General features: G+C 50.0%; 2 protein-coding genes across 3 annotated transcripts in view; one reads left to right on the forward strand and one right to left on the reverse strand.

Moving 5' to 3' along the window:
* The first annotated feature begins 9 nt into the window (after positions 1-9).
* Positions 10-14,031, forward strand: EAF1 (ELL associated factor 1). The gene is made up of 6 exons (XM_081235071.1): positions 10-295; positions 2,122-2,216; positions 4,018-4,154; positions 5,795-5,985; positions 7,644-7,877; positions 10,757-14,031. Exons 1-6 carry the CDS (start codon positions 193-195, stop codon positions 10,801-10,803), a joined length of 807 nt encoding a protein of 268 aa, XP_081091197.1. The 5' UTR covers positions 10-192; the 3' UTR covers positions 10,804-14,031.
* Positions 14,032-18,743: 4,712 nt separating this feature from the next.
* COLQ (collagen like tail subunit of asymmetric acetylcholinesterase) overlaps positions 18,744-26,879 on the reverse strand; it is a 67,076-nt gene continuing 58,940 nt past the window's right edge. For both annotated transcript variants that reach the window (XM_081235960.1, XM_081235961.1), the window contains exons 13-17: positions 25,416-25,555; positions 24,063-24,182; positions 23,593-23,713; positions 22,114-22,216; positions 18,744-20,419 (exon numbers count right to left, since the gene is read on the reverse strand). In XM_081235960.1, coding sequence (XP_081092086.1) covers positions 20,350-20,419; positions 22,114-22,216; positions 23,593-23,713; positions 24,063-24,182; positions 25,416-25,555 — 554 coding nt within the window. In that variant the 3' untranslated portion in view covers positions 18,744-20,349. The remainder of the gene's footprint in view (positions 20,420-22,113; positions 22,217-23,592; positions 23,714-24,062; positions 24,183-25,415; positions 25,556-26,879) is intronic.

Consider the following 26,879-nt stretch of genomic DNA (forward strand, 5'->3'; position numbering starts at 1 on the left):
TAGAGTCGTCCACCTTCCGGACGCGGAGGCCAGGAATTGCTTCCGGACGCGGGTGGGTTCCGGCTCGGATCCCCGCGCGACCCGGAGCGCTGTCCCGGGAGCGCGGCTCCCCCGGACGCCGGTACCGGCAGCTCGGGCCGCGGGCGCGCCAGGAGGGCACCGGTGCGGGCGCGAGGCCCGTGGGGGGGGGCCATGAACGGGACGGCCAACCCGCTGCTGGACCGCGAGGAGCACTGCCTGCGGCTCGGGGAGAGCTTCGAGAAGCGGCCGCGGGCCTCCTTCCACACGATCCGCTGTGAGTCCGCGCCCCCACGGCCGCCCCTGGCCGCCCTTAGCCCCTCCGGTGTCCAGGGAGCCCTGCCAGCGTCAGCTCCCTTCCTCTCAGCCCGGATCCGCCGGAACCTCGGGTTTTTCCCAGCTCACTCCCAAACCAGAACTTTACTCCCTTCCCACTATTCCTCTGCCTCGTGGTACCAAACTCTTATTCCGAAGACCATTGGCCCCTTTTCCTGCCGCGTCCAGCCCTCCCGCGCACTGACGCTCCCGCTCTTATTTCTGAAAGGCTGCGACACCACATCAGGCTCCAGCTCTTCTCTGTAGCCCCCTTTCCGCCATGACCCCACTGGGGGTCTCCACGCTTCAAGGAAACGCTTGTCGTTTCCTCGGGATCCGCGTCCACTCCCTCCTATTCCATTCTCTTCTTCCCTGTTTTCCTCACTTTCCTTCCCTCGTCCGTTTTGGTTCTGCCCTCCCTAACGCAGTGCTTCATCCCCTTTGCAGCCCCAGAATCCACATCCTCTCTGAGCCTCATCAGTCTCCCTCCTCCATGTCTCCATGCTAGCTTTTCGTGTGATTTTGATGTCTTTTGAGGTCACCTGGACTACCCCAACTTTTCCTCGGGACCAAGTCCCTTGTGGGTGAAGAATAAAATTAGGATTTGAGAGCCAGGAATAAGTTAGCGCTTGATCTGTGTCTGGAAGCAGGAGCGAGCAGGCCTAAGGAATGTGGAGATAGTCATTATGCTGGACCTCCTTTTTCTCCATGGTTACAGACTCTATTGAGAGAGGGCCCTTCCACTCTGTGTCCTGGGTGAAGAATTGGCTGACTGAGCATCCCGCTGTGATTCACAGGCTCCTGGTTTCCCTTCCTGGTAGCCCCAATGCTGGTTAAGACTTGTTTTTGTCAGAGGAGCTCCTCCTACACGTGACTCAACACCTTGGAAGAGGGTGTGTTAGATAATGCAGTTCTGTCTTCCTGTGGTCACTTGCCAGGCCATTACTCTGCTTCCTACTGACAACAGGTCAGCCCTTTCAGAGGGAGGGTATTGGGAATATGATAAGAGCGTCATTTCCTGAGCAGTTTACTGAGTTGATCTTTTAGCAGAGTGAAGGGCAATGTGGAATGTAAATAAGACGCTTCACAGAAGCACCTGGCCTGCCGTTTGAGGCAGGTTTGTGTTAAAAGGGAGTAAGGTGGCTGGCTGTTCATGCTGTGCTTTAACTGCAATTCAGAAACGTGGGCAGGATTAACCTTTGGAAATACAGTTCAACCGTCTGCTCCAGACATCTACAGGAGTAATCCTTGTTAAAGCTATGGAACTGGAGTGTGGCAGTTCCTATCAAAATGAAATCAGCTTATATGGTACTATGGCCTTTCATATTTCATATTGGGTTTTACAATCACAGGATCTTAAAAATATGCTCCGTTCCTTTTGATCCTTTTAATAACCCTAGTAAAACACCTCATTGTGGATAATAAGACATTAATTTTTCATCTGTCATTTGGCGGAAGGGGATATCTTTGCTTAATAAAATGTTGTGTAAATTCTAGCCTTTTTTCTTCAAAATAATCCACTGAGAATGAGAAGAAAAGTATGTGGAGGATAGATGAGACAAGATTGTCCCAGAGCTGGGTGATGGTACACACGGCTCGTGGTATTATTCTGTCTGCTGTTCTATATGAGAAGCTGTCCACAATGAAATTGCTTTTTGAAAAATTCTAAATGGTGTGTATTTTCCATTTATTTGAGTTATAAAAAATTTCAGTTCTTACATGGGAATGCCCTGCAAACCCTTAGCAAAAGTAACCTGGTGGATAAATGCTTTTTTCCTTTCCCTTTAGATGACTTTAAGCCGGCATCTATAGACACTTCCTGTGAAGGAGAGCTTCAGGTCGGCAAAGGAGATGAAGTCACAATTACGCTGCCACATATCCCTGTAGGTTTTATCCCACTTTTGTTGTTTTTAATGTGGAATCACAGTGAATCCTCATATTCTATGTTATTGCAATTTGATTTTCCTCCTATTTAAATATTTCTAGATTTCTAAAGTGCCAGTATAAGGGAAAAAGGAATCTTGGGGGTAGAATTCATGCTTCCCAGGTACTTGAGTAAAAATAATTATTTGTTATTTTCCCCAAGCTCCTTTTTCCCCCATTTGTCCCAAAGTAGACAAGGTTCCTGTGTGGACACCTGGCCCCTCCCTTAGACACACGTAGCTTCCCCCCAGCAGCTACAGAGAGAAAGGCCCAGGTGCCCTGTGGATGTAAAGCAGCAGCTTAGGAGTGCGGAGGGCAGGAGCAGGGTTGACATGCATCGTGAGTCCGGCAAGGGATGATGTGCAGGCTGGTGGTTTCAGGCAGAAACCAGAGGTGCAGAGCCTTCAGCCCATTTAGGGCTGAGGAACCCGGTTAAAAGCTGAATGGAGAAGCCTTGCCCGAGGCGGCGCTCTGATCACAAAGCCCAAAGGATCAGACAAAATACTCTTAGTGACCATGGGTCAGTGCATGTCCCAGCCCTGTCCTGGAACATCAGTTCTCGGTAACCAGTGATAGAATGAAAAGGCTCTGGACAGGGAGACCTGGGAAGCTTTGTGCTGGGGAAAACTTATTGTCTGCTAGTTCAAACTGCTATCTCATTACTTGTTGCCTTTGGCAAGTTACATCATCTCCCTTTGGACCTTGGTTTCCCAAATGTAAAATGAAGAGGTTACATCATTGGTCCCTAAGGTCTCTTCCAACTCTTAATTTTTACTGTATGAATAAGGAGTCAAGCAGCCAAGCAGTTCTGATTCCATACAGAGGATTAAACACTATATTTGGCAAATATTAATGACCACCTACTGGGTGCTGGCTCACTACTAGGTACTGAGAATACAGTCTTGAACAAAACAAGCACTTTTCTTGCCCTTAGGGAATTTAAATAAATATAAGAAAGCGTAGCACTTATTTTGGAAAGTCTGGGAAGGCTTCCCTGAGGAAATGACCTTTGAGCAGATTTGAATGTTGAATAATTAAAAGGGAAGGAGAGGGTGGGATGTTGCAGGCAGAAACCCTGTTAAATCCCTGCAAGAAAGAGCTTGGGTCTGAGAGAAGGCCAGCTCCTGCTCTGGAGCCTGCAGAGCCTGCGGCGAGTGGAGCCGGGCACAGTGGAAGGGCCAGGTGGCTCGTTTAAAGATTTTCTTCTTTGGCCTTAGAGTGATGGGTAGTGACTCAAGGGCTTAAGCGGGTGAGTGGAATGATGTACTTACTGTGAACCAGCCAGAATAACGAGCTGCCGTTGGAGAATGCTCTGTGGTTACTTGGCATGGGGGGAAGCCTGGACTCTCCTATTACAAGGAAGCACGGAGGTCACTCACTAGCTTTACTGCTCATAGTGAGAGCTCTTCTCAGTGTCAGACATGTAATGCATAATTTATGTTTCTCAGTTCACATTTTACCATTATTTGTAACATTTCCCAAATCCCTGGAAAAATGTACGGTAATTTTAAAATTTTATATTTATTTCTTGCTTACTTAGAGCCAGTTGCACAGTCACAGATTCTTGCCGTATTGTTATTTCCTCTTTATTTTTGCTTGGGAAGCCAGTAGGAGTTAAAATACAAACCGGTTCATTCTGTTCCTTTTTGAGTAGCTCTGATAAAAGATGTGATGAGGTAAAGCCACCTGTAAATTCAGTTTTGATATGCATAACTGGTGTGTTTGGTTTGATTGTCTGACTTGTACTTTTGTGGCATGTAGGGATCCACACCACCGATGACTGTGTTCAAGGGGAACAAGCGGCCTTACCAGAAGGACTGTGTGCTTATCATCAATCACGACACTGGAGAATATGTGCTGGAAAAGCTCAGCAGCAGCATCCAGGTCAAGAAAACAAGGTATGTGAAGAAGCAGATGCAGATCAATGTGCCGTTTCTATAGATTTACATTACCTATTCAGTTATTTTCTAAGGATGTGAGAACCTGGGTGCTTCGTGTCCTGTTGGCAGTCTCAGCAGCTCCACCTCTCTCTTCTCAGACAAGTCAATAAAATATCTTTTCCTCAAAGGCAATAAAGAGAGATAATGCTTTTAAGACCTGAAACATAGAAAACATTGGAGAAAGGAGTGTACTGTATGATTAAATCCATTTTATTAATTTCATCATTGTTGATATAGTACCCCCAAAGGGATAAGGTTTAAATTTACACACTTAAAATTATGAAAGAATAATTTAATAATATATATTCTTCATTAGAGTGAAAACATAAAATTTTTACAAGGTACATTTGAGATCATTATTACACCAAAGTAAAGCTTTGTCTATTTTTTTGAATAATGAGCTCTCTTTAATTTTTAATTCAACAGACATTACACGTGTCATGTGAAGCCAATTAGATTTTATTTTAAAGTCAAATTCCATCCTGTAAATAGAAGTAACCCAGTGGTTCTATTTTTATATCGTGATACAATAATTATTGTAATAGAGTAATTAAATTTTAAAGAGAGTATTTGATGTTTTTCTGTTTTGCTTCCTCAAGCCATTTTTCTTTACTCATTCCACAAAGAGTAAAAGTACCTACCATTTATTGAGGGTACTTTATTTATTTATTACCACGTGCCAGGCACTGTGCTAGATGTTTTACGTGCATTAGCTAATCTTTACAAATAACTTTTGAAAAGGTGGTGGTGTTACCCTTGCACACACACACACACACACACACACACACACACACACACACACCCATATGATGAGACTGAGGATCAGTGAGATTGTGACTCACAGTGTGTTTGTGTTGATTACCTCCACCAACCAGGTGCTGCTCTTAGGCCTCTGAGAGCTGATGCTTGTGGGAGTTTGACTTACTACTCAGTGTCATCTGGCAACTAGCAGTATTTTATCACTTAGGTGTTTGTTAAAAGTGCAGAATTTCAGGACATACTAAGTCAGAATCTGCACTTTAACGAGATTCCCAGGTGATCTGTGTGGACACCAAAGTCTGACAACTGCGGAGCTGGTCCATTTACAAAAGAAACTGTTCATGGGTAGCATTTCCTTGGTCTGGGGTGCAGTGCTCTGCCTACCCGCCAGCAGGAGCTGGCCTGTGACAGAATGAGCAAGCAGTGTATAGATGATGGGCAAAAGTGCTAACAGGCCAGTGTTTCAAGAGCTAGTTTAATAACTCACATGTAATTGTAACTTTATACTGCACACGAGGTGAATAGTTACATTTTCCGTTATTAAAATGGGTTCTCGTAATCACACTGTATCCCACCTCTGTGTCTTACCTGCTGCTTGATATAAAATGTGAGCTCTGTGAGGGCAGCGAGTCTGTTTTATTCATCTCTGGGTCTCTGGTGCAGAACTGGAATGCAGTAGAATGAGTAGTTTGTGTGATAAAATTAACAAATATCAGTATTTGGAAGCTGTCTGTAAAGAGCCTGGGGTTCTGCAGAGACTTCCAGGTGCTTGGTAAGCGAGGCAAACCTGAGAACCACTGTTCTTGCCCCTCCAGTTTAAAGTCCGTATCTCATTTCAGAGCTGAGGGGAGCAGTAGAATCCAAGCCCGAATGGAACAGCAGCCTGCGCGTCCCCCACAGCCATCACAGCCACCACCGCCTCCGCCACCTGTGCCATTCAGAGCTCCAACAAAGCCTCCGGTTGGACCCAAGACCTCTCCTTTGAAGGATAACCCCTCACCTGAACCTCAGCTGGATGATATCAAAAGAGGTAGAGAGCGTTTTCTGGGGCCATGGTAGCAACTTGGAGGAGGGTATTGATGTCGTGGAGATCACAAGGCCATGTACACGGCAGCATGGGCATTCTCTGCCATCGTAACAGTTTCCGCAGGGCCCGCCGTTCCACAGGTGACGGGGTGGGGCGGGGCGGGGAGGCGAGGTTTACCGCTTGGCTCGTTTGACAAGGGAGAGTCCAGGACAGTGACCTGAGCTGTGGCTGTCTTTGCAGCTTTCTGCTTAGAGGCCTGAGGTTTAAACAAGCCTGCCTGCCATCTAAAGGTCCGTACAGCATACCTTTTAAGGCTTTGAAAGAAGAGAATTACAAGGTATTGGGGGTAAAAACCAAGTGTGCCAGTGTTAGTATAGTGTCTAGGTTAAATTCCACGACCACTGCTTTGTATTAACAAAAGTGCGTAAATATGATAGCGCCTGGGACACTGGGGACGCTGGCCTAGAAGGACTTAGAGGTCTGGTCAGGCTCTCCGAGGTAAAACCAAGACAGAGGCACTCACCTTGGTTCTCTCCCCCACACAGTGGATGGTTTTAGTTGTCCAGACACTTGGGAAGTTATGCAAGTGAGTGTTATATTTCGTATTTGTGAAGTTCTATGAAACAAAGTTAAACCCATAACAGTAGTAAACAGGAAAAGATAAAAAGTTGCCCTTGGGAAGTTTGCCCTTTCCACCCTGTGGAAATACTGTCTTTTCACAAACGAGATCACTCTCTGCATGGTACACAGTTCTTAAGCCTCTGGATTTTTTTTTTTTTTCCTCATGGATATTGGAATGCTGTCTATGGAAGTTTTCACTTTAGTCGAACAGGAATTGGACCATGAGTGGTTGTTGTTACCAGTTATGCTTAAAGGAACCATAGTCATTTAAGGCCTCGTAGTAGGTTTGGACAGGAAAATCTGGCATCTTCCTTGATGTAGCCTATGGTGAATCGTTAATGTACTCACTCACATTAAAATGGTCAGGTAGAACGTGTGTTTCCTTCCCTGCTTTACATTTATTAACATTGCGGTACCTGAAGGCACGGCCGTAAGTCAAATGTGTAAAGCACAGAGGAGGGGTGTCGTCCCGCCATCTTTCTTCAGCCACCACGGCTCCCCCTGCGAGCCTTGTTTACCTGTGGAACGTGAACGCTGGAAAGGCCCCCAGAGGCTGTCTGCTGTGGCCCTTCCTTTTTCCAGAGCATCTTGGAAAATTCATTGCCTTCCGCCTGGGTCTCCCTGCTGGTTAGAGGTGGATCCAAAGCAAGTGCTCAGACCTTCCGGTTCCTGGTCAGGTATTTCTCAGCCCACGAGCAGAACGTTGCTCTTCTCTTATTTGGTGTTTAATCCCATAATTCATAATTCTTTTTTTTTTAAAGTAGATAAAGGCAAAATAGACTTAATTCATTTCTCCGAAGAACCATTATCCTGGAGCAGTCTGCTTTTTGGTTATTTTGGGTGAATTAAATGTTTCCATTGTCTCTCTGGAGACGTGTTAGATGTTTCTGTTTGTTGCTTTTGCTTTGGGTCATTTTGTTTGTTTTTAAGGACTTAGGAAGCAGGAGTTCATTTCCAGTTATTCCTCGTCGCTCTTGGTTTTGCCAGATTACTGTTTACAGGGGCTTGACGCGCTGACCCCGTCCCGTCATTTGTTCCAGAGCTGAGGGCCGAGGTGGACGTCATCGAGCAGATGAGCAGCAGCAGTGCGAGCAGCTCCTCGGACTCCGAGAGCTCGTCGGGAAGCGACGACGACAGCTCCAGCAGCGGAGGCGAGGACGGCGGCCCCGCGTCCCCTCCGCAGCCGCCGCACCAGCAGCCCTACAACAGCAGGCCGGCCGTCGCCAACGGAACCGGCCGGCCGCAGGGAAGCAGCCAGCTCATGTGCACCCTCAGTAAGTGCGTGCTCCCGCTTCTGGGCCGCGGCGGGGGCTTGGGGGTGGGGAGAGAGAACGTCAGGCCAGAGCTGGAGCTTCTGTTCATCTTACACCAGAGTCTATAAACCTGACGGTACTTAAGGCATAAGAAAGGGTCCTGACAAAGGCAATTTGAAGCAGAAAGGAGTAAGTTACCAAACAGTGAAAAAAAAGAAAAGAAAAGAAAAGAAAAAAAGCACAAAACTAGAAATCTGTTCCATCTCTTTTCTTTTCCTTATTGGCACAAATTAGGTTTTGTGAATTCTGGAGAGTGCTGAAACATGAGCCGCAGGGCTCTGTACTTTTGCATACACCAGGCTTTAGGGGTGCCGCCTGACCCCACCCAGTCCCCCACCTCCAGGTTCTGTACAGTCCTGAGAGCCCAGTGCCATCAGAATGTGGTATCCCACGGCCCACAGAGTTGGGAACCTGCGCCCTTAGAAGGTGTTTGGCGGCCAGCTAGCCTTCACAGGAGGGAAGGAAGGGACATTACAGCGTCTGGTGGCTTTCAGTGCAGTTGGTGGTAAAGCAGAGCAGGGGAGAACAAACACAAATGTCTTTGTCTTGGAGGTGGGGAGAGTGCAGGGCCCCTGCGCCCTCCTCTCTCCCGACTCCCTGGAGTTGGATGTTCTCTTCCAGTCTGACTTCCTGTGAGGAGGCTGGAACGTCAGGAGGCAGTGGCGGGAAGCTAGCCTAGGTAACCCTGCTCCTGCGGGCCAGGCAGGGGTCACTCTCAGCTACACACTGTAGACGTCACGTAAATCCCTGATGTGAGGCCCGGCCCCAGCCTTGTAGGATGGTGAAGAGCATCCCTGGCCTCTACCCACTTAGGTGCCGGAGCACCTCCCGCTTTCCCCCAGTGTGTCAGCCCAGAATGTCTCCCGGCATTGCCACGTGCCCCTGTGGCGTTAGAATAGGTGCCAGTGGAGAACCACTGTGCTGGGCCTTGCTCTACTATCTGAGTGAGTTCAACACTGTTGTGACATCAGTTAAGGCTGTTATCTGCTATCCTGTTAACATAGGCCCAGCTTCTGGATAGCAGGGTGTACTTGATGCTCTTCTCAGTTGGCTTGGGATAGTAAGTTTCACACTGCGAGTTTGGAATTCACAGTGGAGAACCACCAGACAGCTACTGTGGTTATAACTCAGCTCTTCATTTTGCCCAGTCAGTGCTAAACTATTCCTTAGAAGAAGAGAGCCAAAAACGGCTCAGTGCATCTTACCTACCTATCAGCGCCTTAAACTTCTGTTAGCTCTTCATGGCTCCAAGTGCTCCTGGCCCGCGGCTCTTCCATGGCAAGACCTTAATCTTTGCATACCTCATATACAGTAAAGTACTGGAGTTATTTAAACCAGGATCGTCAACTGGAACCAATTTATAAACCCTAAAATCACAGTAAATAGCGCAAATTTGGTAAACCCTAATGTGAAAACATACAGAGTAATATAATATTGTTTTTCTGAATGGTAATGTGTATTATATCTTCCCCCCCCCCCCGCCAGAAAAACAAATGGATCAGTTTGAACCTGGGTCAAATTGATTGTATAAGAAATTTCAGAACTGGGTTTTCAGCTCCATTACACTGACCTGTTTACGTGCATGTCACCTTCTTTGTAAGTGATGGCACTTAGCTCTGCTGATTGGAGGTTGTCAGCTGGTGTTGATCCCGTCGCCTTCCCCACGTCTAGAACAGCAGATGTCACCTTTTTTGGTCTCAGACCTCTTTATGTCGTAAAACTTATTGAGGACCCCAGAGAGCTTTTGTGTGTGTAGCTTATATCTATCAATATTTACCATATTAGAAATTAAAACTGAGAAATACTTAAAATAGTAATTCGTCTAAAAGAACAACAGTAAACCATCACCTGTTAACAAAAATAACATTTTTATGAAAAATGAATTTTCGAAATAAAAAAATATTTAATATGAGGAGTAACATTGCTTTAAAATTTTGCCAATCTCTTTAACATCTGGCTTAGTACAAAGCTGGATTCTTACATCTGCTTCTGCATTCAATCTGTTGCCATAAGTTGTTTAGGTTGAAGTATATGAAGAAAATGTGGCATCACATAGATATGTAGTTAGAAAAGAGAGGCCTTCAGGTCGAATCCTTCTGAAAGGGTCTCAGGGACCCCAGGGTTCTCAGAACAAACTTTGAGGAGAGGTGGCCTAGAGATTAGTAATCCAGAAATACAGAAATTCACTTTTTTTCTTTTCCAAGTGGTATCAACTGGGGTCCTGTTATTCTTATCATATTAGATGGGAAAACTTACATTCTTCACTCCTAAAACCTAAATGTCGCACACTGGACAAAACTTTGAGGCTTTACAGAGTTCACTAGTTCAGATTTGTGGTGTAAGGTAACGTGAAGATTCTGGCCAGAGGGGTCAGGGGGGTACTGGATTAGTATATGACTGGTATGCACAGTATAAGTAGTATTCAGCCTCCTTAACAGGAAGCCCAACTTGGTATTATTTTCACTTTTTTTATTTTTTTTAATTTTTTTTTTATTTTCACTTTTATAAAGCAACTTAATATGAACAATTCTACTAGACAGTGAGTCAGTTATTTATAAATATTTTTTGTCATTTATTGACACATGTATGTCTAGCCTATCCCTCCCGTTTTATCCCAGAGAGCAGTATCGCTGTGCTTTGCAGATACCAAAAATAGCAAATTCTTTTAAAACGTTGACTGCACCAGTTCTGTCACTGAGCCACATCAGTTTTCCTCCCTAATTAAATGGAACTGGCCTGGTTTTACTGTAGTGTGAGAGCCCAGGCAGTCAACCAGAGAACCGTGGGGAAGTCATTTTTAAATTGTGTACTTTGGGTTTGATTTTGTTTTCTCTTTATAGGAAATGACTTGCAGTTGAGTGAGTCTGGCAGTGACAGTGATGACTAGAGCCGGATCTTTCGAAATCAACTTTTTGTGCACAGATCTGCTGCGAGACTGGGCTGCTTTAGCGTGGAGTCCACGCTGAGAGGAAAATGTGGGGATCAGGAACTGTAGGGGGAGTTGGAGGCTCTGGAGCGCTCAGATGTGCATATCTTTAACATAGCGGTGATGGGTGATTTTCTCGTGTAATTTTTGAACAATGTCACGTTTCAAAGTTTTAAGTAGATCTATAGCAGAACTAACAGAATTTATATCTCTTATTTGGTTAACACTGTTAACGAAAAACAGACAAACGTGCCCTGGTTTAGGTTACTCAAAGGCCATTTCTTCACCTAGCCAGTGATCCAGTTGTAAACCTCAGCAGCCACCAGCTTGGCCAAATGGTCTGCACCAGTGAAATGAAACACAGTCTTTGAGGGGTGGGCACCTCAAACTGCAGGATAGACACATGTTTAAACCACTTTCAATTATTGACACAAAGTGGTGAGGAAGTTCTGTCTGACCCAGCCTGAGAAGCCTGTGTAGAAACGGACTTCAGGATGGAGTCCAAGAGGGTCAGCTGGGGGGACCTCAGAGCTCTGCTGGCTCAGCCCCTCGTCTGCGCAGTGCTGGTTTAGGACCAGTGTCTTGCCCCCAGTCCAGGCTTTTCCCACCGCTCCAGCCCCTGAATCTCACTTACTAGAACCAGAGGTTCTAGTTAAGTACACATGGGACTTAACAGTTGTGCATTGGAGCTTTTATTGGATTCCAAAAGGAAGAAGTGTTGGCTACTTCTAGCTCCAGCTTAGATCCAAACAGTCCCTAAGTACATGAGGCTGGGGGAGCAGATTAAACCAGCAGCCGCTGTGCTGTTGCATGTGACTTGATTAAATATGAGACTTTTAGTTCCATGTGGATCCATAATGAGTGTGTTTCTTTCAGTAGGTTTCAGTGGGGGACTAGGAGTGGAAGAGAGGTGAGGTGAAGAAGCCTCTTTGAGCAAATGATCTGGCCACCCGTTTCCAGACCAGAATCTGGATAGGAGTCGTGCAGTGTGAAACGAGCACATGTTTTGATAAGGTTTTTCTGTTCATGCTTTTGTACCACTGTTTGTGCCTGACCCCCAAACTGATGTGTATTTTTTATATGCAACTAGAAGAAAGTCACAAGTTGCCTTCTGCAGTGTGCAGTTTCCAGATGAATCTGTTGTTGCAGGAAACTGGTGACTAGTAAATGTTCTGTATGCAGCAAATGTGTGATAAGCCGTCCCATAATTAGTATGGAGTAGCCCATTTCTGTAATTTGAATGACTGTGTCCTGAGAAATTTCTGTCTCCTTTGGTTCAGTGGTATAAAGAACATTAAGAGTGATTTTTCTTCCTCGAGGTGGCCTCTCCCTCCCCAGCCAGTGGAGGGAAGCAGTCTGGACCTAGAAAGAAATTAGATGATCCATGGTGGGGGCTTCGAGTTGAGCCTTGCAGAGTCACCTGTTTGACCCACACAGTGACCCCAGTGAGCTGGAGAAGGGGGGCCAGCAGCACGCTCACGCCACTCTGCCACGTGCCACTCAGGGGTCCACGCCAGTGCCCTGTGCTGGGTTCTCAGCCCGTTATGAGACTTCAGTGGATTTCATGGCAGGTAGGAACTTACTGATAATGAACTGATCATTGCATTTTAATTCCTTGGTAATGAAAGCTCAGGGAAGCCAAAGGTCATGGTTGGGAGACTTGAATTGTTACTGGATGTGAGAATTGTTTCACTGCTCTTAACTTGCTCAAGCTGGGGCAGGTTCCAGGAACTTGAACTATAAATATCTATTTAAGCCTCTGTCTTTCTCTTTTTTTTTCCCTCCCAGAGTCTTGATATATGTAGACAGAACTGCGGTTTGGGGCCTGTTGGGTCAAGATGTTTGTTTCTATAGGAAGTGCTTGCAGGTGGCAGTGGGCTTGGTGAGTTAGGCTCTCTGAGCTCAGACCCTCTCCCCGTCATCTGTCCTGCCTGGCCCTGCACGGTTGTAACATCTGCAGCACAGCTCCCGTTTTGTTCTCTGCACAAAAGCCGTTGGCGGTTCCCTCCCCAAGCCCTCCAGCTTTACCCAGCAGAGTAAGGAATCTTTTCTTTTTGGAAATGAAGAATCTGGCCTGCGTAAACTACTTCTCACGAGTGCCCTCCTGCCAGCCAAACTGGACTTGTTCTTCCTGCCTCCGTGCCTTGTCACTCTCCCCTCCCCCAGCCCCACTCAGGGGTCTCTGTGGGTGCCCCCTTCATGGACTCCTCCTCTGTTGGTTTCACCAGCTGGAGTACTGTGTGCACACACGGACCTTCCTCTTGCTCGAGCTCTGGTTGGTGCGAACTCCTTCAAAGCAGGCACCGTCGTGGTCATCTCTGTTCCCTGGAGGGTGTCCAGGAACAGACCTGTAGATGCTCGCAGCCTGGTGGGAAGGGGGCAGAGAACCAGCCAGTGGAGCACAGAGGGCAGACGTAGAGGAAACGTTCCAGGTGTTTGGAGACAGCTGGAAGCTGTCCATGCTGATTTTCATGGTTTTGAAGTCTCTAACTGAATTGTTAAAATTGCCTTTTCTTTGTTGTGTGTAACGTCTGCCGCGCTGTGGTTCGAGCGGCGAGGTGTGAAGACTTAAGTCCGAAGCACCTGAGGAGCCATGGCAAGCAAGCCACAGTAAAGACATGATTTGGGGAAACTTAACAAGCTAGAGGTTCTCATGATGCCACTCATTTCTGTAGCAGAGTCATATTTTTCTATGTGTGGTGTTAATATGTATGTGCTTCAGTGGTGGGAAAACTTGAAAATTCCAAAATCCTTATTACTTCCCTATTTGAGAGGCTGGTTAAGTAGGGTGTGTGTGCGGTGTGTGTGTGCGTGTGATGTATTTATTACATTATTTTGAGAGAGTAACCGTCTGTTATGTGGATATACATTGGGTACAGCCAAATTGAATATTTCCATTTGGCGAGGAAGGTAGGATTCACGAAACTCAGGCCTTAACCAGTAGGCTGGATGACAAGACAAATTGAAGCGTTACGAAATGTCTTTTTGTTGCTCCTGTTATCTTTGTCTTGGGTTCATTGTCTCATTCTTTAATGATTATTAAAATCTTGTGCCTGAAAGTTTATTTTGCTTAATTATGAGGTAGACATGCACGTTTATATTTATGTAAAGTATTTGCTGTAAAGTGTTTTTGGTTTATTCTCTTAAAAGATCACTATATTTAAGTAAAAAATTAAGGTCAGCAATACACTTCATGTATTGGTGGGTTTTATTTTCTTACTAGAAATCAATCTAGGAATCAGTGAAAAATGTAGGGTTCTTTTAAGAATCCTTTGTGCTTAAGCCTAATTACCTAAATTGATTCCCTTTTAATTTGGTGTTTATGATCGTTAGGATGTACACTTTAGTTTTAAAAGGTGTGAAGTTCAGAATTAAAGGGCGGCTTCAGCAAGCCACATGGCATCTGAGGCCATTTTACTGGGTCTGGAAAGGCAGACTTTTAGCTTTGGGTCTGGGAACCATGCAGGGGTTAAACTGTATCCCTAGACGTGTATCCTAGTCATTTTAGCTCACTGGAGGCCTTCCACCTGGAATGCCGCGCTGCACAGAAGGACACGTGTATACCTCTGACCCCCAGTCGACACTCACAGTCTGGAAATGGTCCTGCCTCCTGCTTGCCCTCCGCACCTTGGATACAGCGATGCCCACGCCTATCTTGTGGTCTTGGCGCCCGGCTAGCTGTAAATCCCTACGTGGGAAGTGACCACGTTCCTTTTAAGTTTTCTGTGGCGTCTTTGACCTATTGGGTGCTCCGTAGATTTGGATTGAAGACAATTACGCATTCAGAGAACTAGGCCAGGAATCCTCTGCTGCTTATGCTACACCCGGCTCCCATGTCTCCCGGTGGAAATGGGAGACTTGAGCCAGGACTCTCAATGGGGAAGCGGTGGTGCATGTCCATCACCTAAGGGACTATTGATCCTCAGGTAACTATTGCCACCACAACAGTGTGTAACAAACCATCCCAAAGCTCGAAGCTTAACATAATAAGCGTTTATTCTGCAATTTAGGCTGGACGTGGCTGGACAGCTCTGGTCTTGACTGGGCTCCTTCCTGTGCCTGGGATTTGACAGGTTTAGCTGGTCTAGGATGGCCTCCGCCCTCACAGCTAGGGCAGCTCAGGTCGACTCCATGATTCTCATCCTCAGCAGCCTGGCCTAGACATGTTGTCACAGCAGAAGCAGAGAAGCTAGATGAGAGGAGACTACCCCGTCACAATTGCTGACATCTCACTGGCCAAAGCGAGTCACAGGGCCAAGTTCAGAATCGAGGGGCGGGTGGGCAGACACACCCCAGCAATCGATGTGACGAGTGGCAAAGTTCTTTGGATCCCGGGAGGTGTGGGAATTGGGGCAGTTACTGCAATCAGTCCGCTGCCTCCATGGACCCCATGTCTCCACCTTGGTTGAGAACCCTGGGCTGCATGATCACTAAGGCCCCTCAGGGCTCTCTGGCTTTTCTCCTGGCCAGAGGGATACAAGTCCGGAACAGATAAGAAAGACAGCTTTGTGTTCGTGGTTCCTGCAGAGGGCGCCAAGCCCAAGCCAGTGGCTCCTCTAGGCGGGCACTTCACTCTGTTCACTGCGTGTAGTTTGCTAACCTACCCTTTCCAACCCAAAGCACCACTCTGGTTACCTATTGCTAAACGACAAACTGCCCCGAAACTCAGTGGCTTAAAACAACCACCATTTGATCTGATGGAATCTTTTGGTTAAGAATTAGGACAGAGCTTGGCTGGGCAATTCTGCTTCTTGTGGCTTCAACTGAGGTCACTCAGTTGGCAGATGGGCAGGCGTGGCGAGTCCAAGCTGGCCTCACTCACATGTCTGGCGCATGGTGGGTGGCTGGAAGCAGGCTCATTTGGGGCCATACGTGGCCTCTGTAGCAAGGCCATCTCGGGGAGGCCATCTTATGCGCTGGCTGCCTCCCCCTAGGACAGGTGTTCTGAAAAGCTGTGTGGCCTTTTATGACCTAGCCCAGAAGGCAGACGGCATCACCACCGCAGTGTTCTATTGGTCAAAAGCTCACCTAGATTCAAGAGGAAGGGACATAGACCTCCCCCCGGCTTTAATGACGAGTATAAAAAAGCCACCCGCCCGAAGTCCCCAACTGTCTTCCCTGTGTTTTTTGCCTAGTCTTCTGCAGTTCTCAGATGAGACATCTCCCCAGAGCAGGCTCTTTAGGTCCCTGGTCTAGCAGCATCAGCATCCCCTGGGACCTTGTTAGAAACCCAGATTTTCAGGCCCCACCCCAGACCTGCTGAGTCAGAATTACAAGCCCTTTGGGTCATTCTGATGAACCCTAAAGCTTGAGAACCACTGCTCCAGGACACAACACCCTTGGTGAGCCTCAAGTGATGACCCATGACCACGATGACTGCCTTGAACTTCCCATCTAGGTAGGTGTTGGATGAGGGTGACCTGGGGTGGGGCACCCATGGAGTGTGGTTCTGTGTATGGGTTGGAACATCAAAGACAAAATTCATCATTGCCTTTGAAGAAGTGACGGGGGGCAGAAGTTCACTGTGACATGGGCCCCTTTACCTTCCTGTGAAGGGAGTGGGGCAGGGGGAAGAGAGGGCAGGGGGAAGAGAGGGCAGGGGAAATAGCTGCTTCCTTTCTTTGGTGAGATTTCTCAGAGACTCGTCTAAAAGTCCGCTGCCTGGGGCTGAAAGGAACTCAAGTGAGCCACAAGAGAGAATGCCCCTCTGATACAGGCAGTGTGAGTCCTCTTCCTCTATTTCTTGGGCGGGCGGGTTGGATGAGGTGGGATGGGGAATCCTTAACTCATCACTCTTGTGTGGTTTGCACCCCCCCCCCAGAATGGTTAAGAATGAATATGCGGGTGGGGGACCAGCCCACACCCTGGAGCCTCTGTGCCCATGGTGGTAACTGGGCCACTCAAGTGTAATAATCTCCTCGGTGCATCACCAGGGGCCTCGAGCTGTGTGTGAGCCCATTGCTACCACACAAATGGAAGATGTGCGTTTCGTTGAAAATTTAAATTGGTTCGCTCCACTACAGGGGAGGGCTGGGGCAGACGACCCAAGTAAAGCAGTCACTGGGGTGTTAGCTGGCCCACTGATGATAATGAGGTTTGGAGAATCTTAAGCAATTTGACCCATATGTGCCCTCCACACCCCTACCTATTAGGGTGATGGATGGACCCATGTGTCTGCCCCAAGATGCTCAGAAACTTTGTCCTACCGTCTTCCCAGGCACTGGTTCCTATATCTCAGTTACCAAGTTCCCTTCAGAGACCTTACTTTGCTTACAAGTTTGTCACATTTGCCCCATTCCTGCTCCCCAATATATCCGGTCCAGCAGCCACCCTTTCCCCACACAGCCTATATGCTTCTGGCGAATCCCCAGGGGGTGGGCTAAGGGTAATCTTAAAACCTTTGCCACCCTGGGTTCAGGAACCCAGCTGTGATCTGATCAGCAGGCAGCGTTCTGACAACAGGAACCGGTTCAAGAATGGGCATGTGACCCAAAACAGGCCAACAAGGCTCAAGGCAAGATTTGCTGGGGACTCCTGGGGGGGAAAAAAACTTCTTGAGAGCCACTGGAATAGATGTTCTCTCTTCCTGTGGACGTTACAAGGTCCAGATGTAAGCCTGAAAACTGTAGTAGTCAGCTTGTGACCACGCTAAGGACTGAATTAACAGGAGAGATGCAAATAGCTGAGAGGCTAAATCAAGCTGAGAAATGGAGTGGAAGCCTTGATGGAACCTTGCCTGATCGCCACTCCACTCCTGGAACTTATGAGTTATATGAGCCAATAAATTCTACCCTGTGGTTTATATCATACTTAAGCTGGATTTTCTGCTACTTGCCAACAAAAGCATCTGGACTGACACTGCCTCCTTTGGTGATGAAGGCCCTGTCATATTCTCAGCCATGCCACGTGACAGCTTGAGAGTAGCCAAAGGAATCCATCACCCCTCCAAGGACATACCCTGTCACAGCCGGAGGGCAGAATCCACACTCACCAGCCGTTCGAGTTGGAAGAAAATTCAACCTCTGTCTCAAGTCTCTCAGGTGAGGAAACTGAGGCTGTAGGAAGTGAAGAACCAAGTATGAACGGGTCAGGGGCCTCCCACCAGCAGGTGATCCCAGGAGGTGTTTCTGCGGCTGCCTGGCTTGCTGACAGGTGCCCGTGCTCCTGGCAAAGCTGCTTCCTATGCCGCGGAGTTAATGTTTCAGGGGAGGCACGGGTCCACCTTCCCCGATCTTTCAAAATCTTTTCATTTCAGAACGCTGAAGGGGGAGAATGACTATTACTATATATATTCTCAACACATGTGACCTTGAATCCTTTCATTTCCTGTGCCTTTCAGAACTCTCCCTAGAAGTAGCTGGAGGCGGGCCCCCCTCTAATACTGTGGGGTCCAGGGACAAGAGCACAGATGGTGGCTCCCACGCGAAACATCTGAGTATTTACATTAGGATCAAACTGACAAACTTACGCGTTAAATAGGTTCTGCTTACACTTTCATGGAGACTGGAATCTTTAGATTCCTCAAAGTTTTCTGTGGCAGCACCAGGAGAGCGGGCCTCCCTGCCCCTGGCCCATCTCACGCTGGGATGTGTGGCCTGTGTCTCCAAGCTCCATCTACCACCCCTGCAAACAGCTTGTCCCTGGCCACCCCTCATGCTTACAGGTGTGTGCGAGCCACAGTCAGGAAGACAGGCGCGGAGAGAGGGCTGTGTGGCCCCGGAAGCAGGCTCAGGACCACTCGGGTGGAGAGTTAGGGTTTCCTGGGACCTGCAACATGGAGTGTGCAAGTGTCACCGTGGCCCTGTGGGGAGGGTCATGGCCAGAGGAAGGCCAGAGTAGTGCCCTCCAAGGAGTGGGACCCAGGACTGGGCCACTCTTGGCCAGGTCCAAGGGCAGTACTGGACCTCCATTCTGTCCTATGCAAGATCATAAAGCAAGGCTGGGGGTGAGCAAGACCCGGCTTGGTGACCTTGGACCTCAGTTTCCTCCCTCATCCCTGAGGGAGCAGGACTACTTCCCATTCTAGAACCCTCTGTCGAGTCTGGAAGCAGACTGGATTTCAGAGCCCTTATCCCATCCAGCAGTTCTGGGACACCAGCCCCAAACCCCCGGGGAAGAGAGAGCCACAGTAGGGAGGAACACCGCCTTTATTCCTTGATTTCCCATCTGGAGATGCCAGGATGAAGGTGGTGGCTTCACATGGGACAGATGTGGGCCATGGAACCTCAGCCCGGGACTTGCAGTAGAGGCAGAGGGAGCCAGACTGACCCATGTGTCCACCCACCCCGGGGCTGATTCGCCCACAACTGGCCACCAGCACAATGCCAAGTGCCCGAGACGCAGGCCTTGTACACAGGCCCAGGAGTGTCCCTCCATCTGGTAGCAAGTGGGCAAACCCCACCTGAGGTCTGCCGTGGGGAAGACGTCTTTCCCAAACAAAGCTAAGCCTCACTCAGGAAATATGGTGATGAAAGGCAGCTCACAGACACGCAGGGCTAACGATCCTGTAGAAACGGGGGCTCGGGCGCACGCACACAAGGACAAGACTATGCACCACGAAGACAGGGAGGGAGGTCACAGGGCTCACGGGAGTCAGCAGGCAGCCAGGAGCCGGCGCCCAGGACAGATGCCGTCTCTGCCCGGAGCATGTACTCAGTCGTGGGGCCCAGATGGGAAACCAGGCGGCAGTTTCCTAAGGACTCGTGAAACACCAGTGGCCGGCCTGCTAGCCAACGTCCTGAAGGAGAAATGGACACGAGGGACATTCACAGGATGGAGGTCCAAGTGCGCAGAGCCAGGAGGTCAGGATGGTGCCGGGGATGGGGAGGCCCCAAGAGCAGCCCCTTCGGGAAACGTCGAAAAGAAGGCCACTGCTCTGCTTTCGTCTACACGGCAAGCGCCCCAGCACCCCAGGGTTTGGCGGCAGTCTCAGTACTTATTCACAGTTGGGGCTCTGCCTGGGGAAGCCGCATCCACACGAGGCTGCGGTGGGCTGTGGTTAGCTGCGGGGCGGGGGTGTCCCTAGTTGGGCCCAGATCTGGGGGCCACCCCCAAAGAACAGGCCCACTTCCCTGCTCTGTGGTTCCCAGGCCCGGGGAGCCCCGGCCAGCTGCCGGGTAAGAATGCCCACATTTCCAGAGGTCAGAGGAGACGAGAGGCCTGCGCCCCAGATGCCCCCAGTGGACGGGAGCAATCTCCAACAGTCTGTGTGCCTAACAGTGCAAAGCCAAGTCCACGATATTCGGAAGGGAGGGCCCCACAGGCCGGCGGTCTGGCCGGAGGGTCGCGATGGGCGTGTGGAGGAGGCCCGGTACTCGGGGTTAAGACAGGATGCAGTGGTCCTAGGTTCTTCCAGTCGGACTGCGTTAAAAGCACATCTTAGCAGCAAGAGTTTGTCCTTGTTTCTGTTGTGTGAAGGAGGTGGAAACCGGACCAGGACGGGGTGACGCCGAAGGTGGAGAAGCTGCTGCCAGTTCCGTGGGTGCAGCCGCCTCCTCCCGGCGGCCCTCAGGTGAAGTAGCGACAGGGCGTGGAGTCGATGTAGCAGTACGGGGTGCACCGCAGGTCTCCGTACGACCTGAGGGGGGCAGACACGGGGCAGTGGGCAGGAGCCCCGAGGACACAGCCATGTTCTCAAAGGCCGCCTCTCGGGACTCTGGTCAAGCCTCATCCGAGAGCTGCCGTACTGCCACCCTCCGAAGGGCGAGGGGCTCCAAGGTGAGGGGCTTGGGGCAGCTGAGTCCAGGCCTCTGGGGCTTCTCCCCTTGAGTCCATCTGAGGGATCTGGGGGAAAGGGGGTGGTAGGTAGCCTGGCTCTGAACGCAGCCTCTCAGAGAGAATCGGCCCTTTCTCCAGCGCTGTCCAGTAGACCACACTGCACTATTTCTGTGGCAGCCACTGGCCATATGTGGCTACTGAACTCTTGAAAGAAGGTTAGTGTGAATGAAGAATCGGATATTTAACTTTATTTAAATAGCTACATGTGGCCGGGGGCTGCCATATTGGAGAGCACAGCCTACACGTCTGTAAGCCCAAGCGCTAATTCCGAGACTGTGTTGTATCGATACACCACGCCCACATTCGCAAGCATCCCCTGAGGCTTCTCGGGATTAAAGAGTAACCACAGAGAGCGGGGGTGAGCCCTGGGCTCCACGTGTCCCTTACCCCAGGTCCGACTGTCTACACTCAGTGGTCTCCTTCCGTCAGCTCTTTGGCAGGGGCCTGGCAGGAGCCTCCCTACTTCAGGGAGGGGCGGTGCACACAGACACACAGATGCAGTGGGGTCCTGGCCCGGCCTACAGTGCTTGGAGTTTGGGGTCTGAGCTTCCCCAGCCCGGTTTGATTTGTTGCCCTGCGTTTGGGGGTGGGCATTGAGGAGACCCCCTTGGAGGAGAGAGACAGGCCTTGTGTCTGTCCCCCAGCCCTGCTGAGGGCCTGGGTCCAAGCCTACAGAGGAGTGGGGCCAGAGGGAATGGCTGGACAGATGGACTCCTGAGGAACCAGGGATCCACTCTAGGGCCAAGGGAAAAGCAGGATGTGGACTGGGAGAGGAGCAGCCTCCCTACCTTCCCTACAAGCTACGCAACTCTGGTCCTGGGAGGACTGGGGGAACGGAGCCCAGGAGACCCCATTCTGGGCATGGGATCGTGCCTCACAGGGCAGAGGCCCTCAGGGGCTTGGGAGATGTCCTCGTGGGGGCCAGGACACTCAGGATACTGAGCCACGTGCACACCCACTGAGGGGTCTCAGAAACAACTGCAGGGGGTGCTTGAAGGGAAGACTACATTCCTGGGGGTTTCTGGGAGGACCTTGGAGCCACCAAAGTTAGATACTAAGGCTGGTGAGATCTCATGTGTACCCACAGGCCTGCCCAGTGGTTCCAGAGAATTCAGGTTACAGATGCTTAGAGTCTCTGAAATGCCCGGATACCTCCCCCCTCCACCAGCCCCCCTCCCAGGCAGGCCCACTCCCAGGAGACCAGTGTGGTCACGGGAGCAACGGAGCTGCTCATCCAGGGGCCACGGTGCACTGCAGCCCGGGGCCCAGGCGGAGCTGGGGGCGGGCGACTGCTCTGAGTGACATGTGGGTTTCTGTGTTTAGTACTGTCCCCCCACGAGACCAGGGACCATGCATGTGTTGTATGTCACCATACCTCAGAGTCCAGAAAGCCCCAGGAGCACAGAGGCATTCAGGAATATTTGTGAAGGAAAGAGGAGTAGGCAGGAGGGAGGGAGGCCGGGCTGTGGTCACAGCCCGCGAGGTGGTCCCTACCCAGGGAGATAGGTCTCGCAGGTCAGGTGGCCGAAGTCAGAGCCGTCACAGTCCTCCACGCCCCTGTGCTGGTGACCATCTCCACAGTAGGCCCGGCGACAGCCTGAAGGGACACAGGAGGTGAAGCCCTGAGAGGGGGGCGGGGTGGGGGACAGCCTGGCAGGACCATGTGGCCTGAAGGAGTCCCCCCCACCATCCCACAGGGCCTGAACCCTCCTGCAGGGATGTCCAGAGCTTCAGACCCCAATCCCACGGGAGGACACTGTTTCCGTCGCAGGACCACCGCGGGTTCCCACGAGGTGAGGGTAGGGAGACCGGGAGCACCGGGCATGTCACAGCCTTGGTGGCACTTGTCTGTCTGCAGGGAGCTTCCTGTGTCCCTCGGGAGCCAGACCGTCTTCCACGGGATCTCTGTTCTCACACCAGGGGAGGGGCCAGGAGTATGAACCCACCCTCATTTTTATAGGGCTTCGAGACCCTATTAGTTCCTTCCTGCTGTGTCACCTCCACGAGGGGCAGGGGGACTCCAGGCAGAGCCAGCATCCTAGGAATCACCGCCCAGGAGCTGTCGCGGGAAGTGCAGCTACACGGAGAGAACCAGACACTTCATCCAGCGCCTGCCCCTGCGCGCTCTCATCCTCCTCTGAGCTCCTTGCTGGCGAGGAACCCGCCTTTGCACCTACATGTCCCCAGCCCTGGCTTCTCACAGGAGGACTTTAAAAATAATGCAGTAAAGGGATGTCGAGCCCTCACGGCACCCAGACGATCCACGTGCACGTCAGCTCACAGAATCTCACAGAATCTAAAGGCTTGAGCGTTCGGTGCGGTCGTACCCATTTTTCAGGTGGGGAAAGTGAGGCCCTCCATCACCCCACTCACCGTGTAGCCTCCTCTCTGAGCCTGAGGGTGACTCAGTGGCTTCCAGAGCCTGTGTCCAAACTCTATCTGAATCTAAAGCTCATGCTTTCCACCTCATCTCCTGCTTTTGTCACTTGATTTTTTTAAAAAAAAAGAAGAAGAAAGAAAAGCGACGCTTCAGCCCTATGCTGCCTGCCTGTCCCGGTAGCATCCATAAGCCTGAAGGCAGCCCAGCCGCTGCCCACTCCCCCAAACAGAGCTCTACTATGAGGACTCTGTGCTAAAAGTGAGTCCTGATTCAGATTCTTGCCTTCTCCCGTCTGCCTCTCAGCCCTGCATCACCTTTATCTTTTGGTAAGAATTTGGATTAGAACGTGGGTTTTGCCAAGAAGTAGGATTCAAAAGAAAGGGAGGGCCCGGTGGCTTCTCTGGGGCCAAGATCCTTGACAGCAACCCCATTGCCATGCTTGGACGGTGGGAGGGCTCACGTTTGGCCTCAGTGGGGAGGGTCGTCCCCCCAGCAGCCCAGCTCTGGCTCCAGAACTGTCCCAAACCAGCACAGCTGGTGTCCAGGGCTTGGCCTGACCCCACCCGGCGGCGGTTCAGGCTGGGGCCACTCACGGATGCAGTCGTCACCCACATCGCCGTTCCCGTCATCACACTCCTCCCCCGGCTGCAGGACCCCGTCCCCGCAGGAGCCGCGGTGGTCTACGGGGTAGTCCACAGGGTAGAAAGGCGTCAGCTGGCCAGAGAAACACAGCACGGTTACCGGTACGGTGGGACAGGTAGCCGTGGGACAGGTAGCCGGGCACCGGGGACAGAGGCTCTGGGCGGGGGCAGGGCGGTGGGGGAAGGCACGCCTCCCCCGTAGCCAGAGCTCTGTGGTTGGCAGGAAGGCTGTGCGGGGCTGGGAGCCTGTCTGGAGCCCTGGCCCAGAGCAGAGCTCCACGTGGGGAGCCAGGGCCTGGCGAGCTCTCAGAGGCGGGCTGGGGGAGGGCGCTCAGACTTCCATGGAAAGCTCTGCGCCAGGCCTCTCCTTCCTTTGGAGATGCGTCCCTCTGCTGATGGGGTGTGTGCTGCGTGCCCCGTACCTGGATGGGGAGCCAGCCAAGGCTGTCCTTGAAGTACAGAGACCTCTGGTCTCTGCGGAAGGCAATGGCGTGTTGGGTGTTCAGTCTCTCAAGCTCCTCCTGGTTGTTGACCACAAATATCTGCCGGAGGAAACATTGGTGAGGATTCCAGGAAACACTTCTCCAGAGGGCGGGGGAAGAGCCAGAGGAGGAAACAATCCCTGACCTTGGGCTGGTGATCAGTGGGAAGGGGGGTTTGCTTTTACACTCCTGCCTCCCTCCTGAAGTGGGGACCAATGTCTTGATTCCCACATCTTCCCAATCCAGTTCCTAATGTCTGAGTTTGAAATAAAAATATCTACCGTGGTTTAAAATTTATAACATTTAAAATGTTACAAAGACTTGGGGACTTCCCTGGTGGTCCAGTGGTTAAGGATCTGCCTTCCAAGGCAGAGGACGCAGATTCGATCCCTGTTTGGGAAACTAGGGTCCCACATGCCGTGGAGCAACTAAGCCTGCGCGCCTCAACGAAGATCCCGCGGACTGCAACTAAGACTCGACACGGCCAAATAAATAAATCAATAAATCTTTTTTTTAAAATGTTACAAAGACATAAATAAAAAGGTGATGTCATCTAATCAAGTAATTCAACACATGGAAATGATTCTTAACAAAAATCCTATACTCAAAATGTTCATAACAGTGTTATTTATATCAGGGAAAAGCTTGGGAGCACCTGATACATATGTGACAATTGGGCTCTGGTTAAGTAAATCACAGCACAGCCACATGATGGGTACAGTGTTACCTACCCATTCAAATTATGAATTGATGTCCGGGTTTACTTTAAAATAATCTAAGGTAGGTAGGCTGTCGTGAGTAAGCGTAAAAAGGAAACAAGATTAGCCGGGAGTAAAGAGTACAGAGGGTACTCTTTGGGTAAAGAGTACAAAGAGGTTCCTTATGCTATTTGTTCTGCTTTTGTATTTATTTGAAGTTTTCTATCTTTTTTTTTTTTTTTCTTAGAAAAGACAAAGAAGGGAATTCCCTGGCAGTCCGGTGGTTAGGACTCCGCGCTCTCACTGCCAAGGCCTGGGTTCAATCCCTGGTCGGGGAACTAAGATCCTGCAAGACGTACGGCACAGCCACACACACACAAAAAAAAAGACAAAGAAAATACTCCAAAATAGACCCACAACCTTGGTTTTTTTCTTTTGATTTTCCCTTATTTTCCAATTTCCTGTAACGAGCTTGTGCCCAGTATAACGGAGGAAATAAGTTTTACTAAAAGGCTTTTACAAAGCCCGGGGAGCATCAGTCATGTGAAGAGTCCTGAGGGATGACCACCCCAGATTCCACCCGGAAGAGCCTTACCACAGGAACTCGTGGGGAACTGGGCCCATACGCAGACTCCCCGTAGGAAGGGTTATTCACATTCATGGGAGGGCCACAAAGACATCTTCCTGGAGGCCCGGGAAATCCTCTTTCCCCTTTGGGTCCCATTACAAGGTGCCCTAGGAAGCAACAGACTGCTGTTACTAGCAAAGGAAGAGAAAACCAAACAGCCCAGAGAGATGTCAGCAACCTTCATGACAGAAAGAACTTTGAAGTCCACAGCATGGACTTCAGGGAGGCCTGGAGGAGAGGTCCAGAGAGAAACTTCTGGTCCAAGGTGTGAGTCCCTTAACCACACTGGGTGTGGCAACACCTTTCCCAACCCTCTTCCTCCCTTCCCTCTCTCTATACTTTAGAGACCAGACAGATGGGCATTCTACCTCCCAGACCCCCTTGCTCCTGGAGGTGACCGTATGCCACAGTGTCAGCCAATGTAAGATCCGTGGTGGGAGAAGGGTGAGTGTCTGGGGAAGTCTATCCTGATAAGGGAGAAGCATAGCTGGAGGGAGACACAGCTTCCTCCTTCTTCCTGTCTGGAAGACAGACAAGATGTCTGGTGCTGCAGCAGCTGTGCTGCAACAATGAAGTAACAAGTGTGAGAAGAGAAGCCAGATCACAGGGAAGACCAGGGCCTCATGGGGCTTGGGGCCCTGAGAGTGAGACCTAGAGGCTGAACCAAAGCCAGCCACTGTCCACCTCTGGACTTCTTTGTTGTAGGAGGGAAACAATCCCTATTTATGTTTAGACCATTCTCAATGGGGACTTCTTCCTGGTGAGTGCATTGCTGGCTAATAACTCTCATTATTTTGTTACTCATTTTATTTTGTTCTTATATATAGGAATTTAACAAAGGGATTTCTGAATGTGGGTTTCTTTGATTTCTTCTGGAAGAAACGGAATGTTTGAAAACGCTCAGCCTATTTGTTCTTACCTGATTCTGAAAAAAGTGTCTGGAAAAGATGTGATCAGGAAATTCACTCCCTGAAAGGTAGGAGGCCTACTAGGATAGTAGTTCTCACCTTGACTTGTAAAGGCCCTGATGCCCAGGCCACACTCCAGACCACTTCCATCAGGACTGATGAGAATGGAACACAGGCATCCGTGCTTTTCAAAGCTCTCACAAGTGAGCACCGAGGTTGAGAGCCGTTGGTCTCGGGAAATGGTCTTTGCACAAAACCCCCCAGCAGACTATCTTCCTCTTCACCCACCATCCCTCCCTTCCCAGGCACCTCCTGGCTCACTCCTGATCTGGGTTCCTACATCACTTCTTCAGAGAAGCCTTTCTGAATCCTCACACTCCCATCCTGTTCACACTGAGTACAGTTTCTTAGTTCCCCAGGCCTTTTCTTCCTGGCACTTATCTCTGTGATTCTATTCACTGTGAGATTATCCAGGCCAGCTGGATCTCCCCCAGGAGAATGTCAGCTCCACAAAGGCAAGTGG

Source organism: Mesoplodon bidens (assembly GCF_964165515.1).
Source record: "Mesoplodon bidens genome assembly, chromosome: 5".
Classification (NCBI taxonomy): Eukaryota; Metazoa; Chordata; class Mammalia; order Artiodactyla; family Ziphiidae; genus Mesoplodon; species Mesoplodon bidens.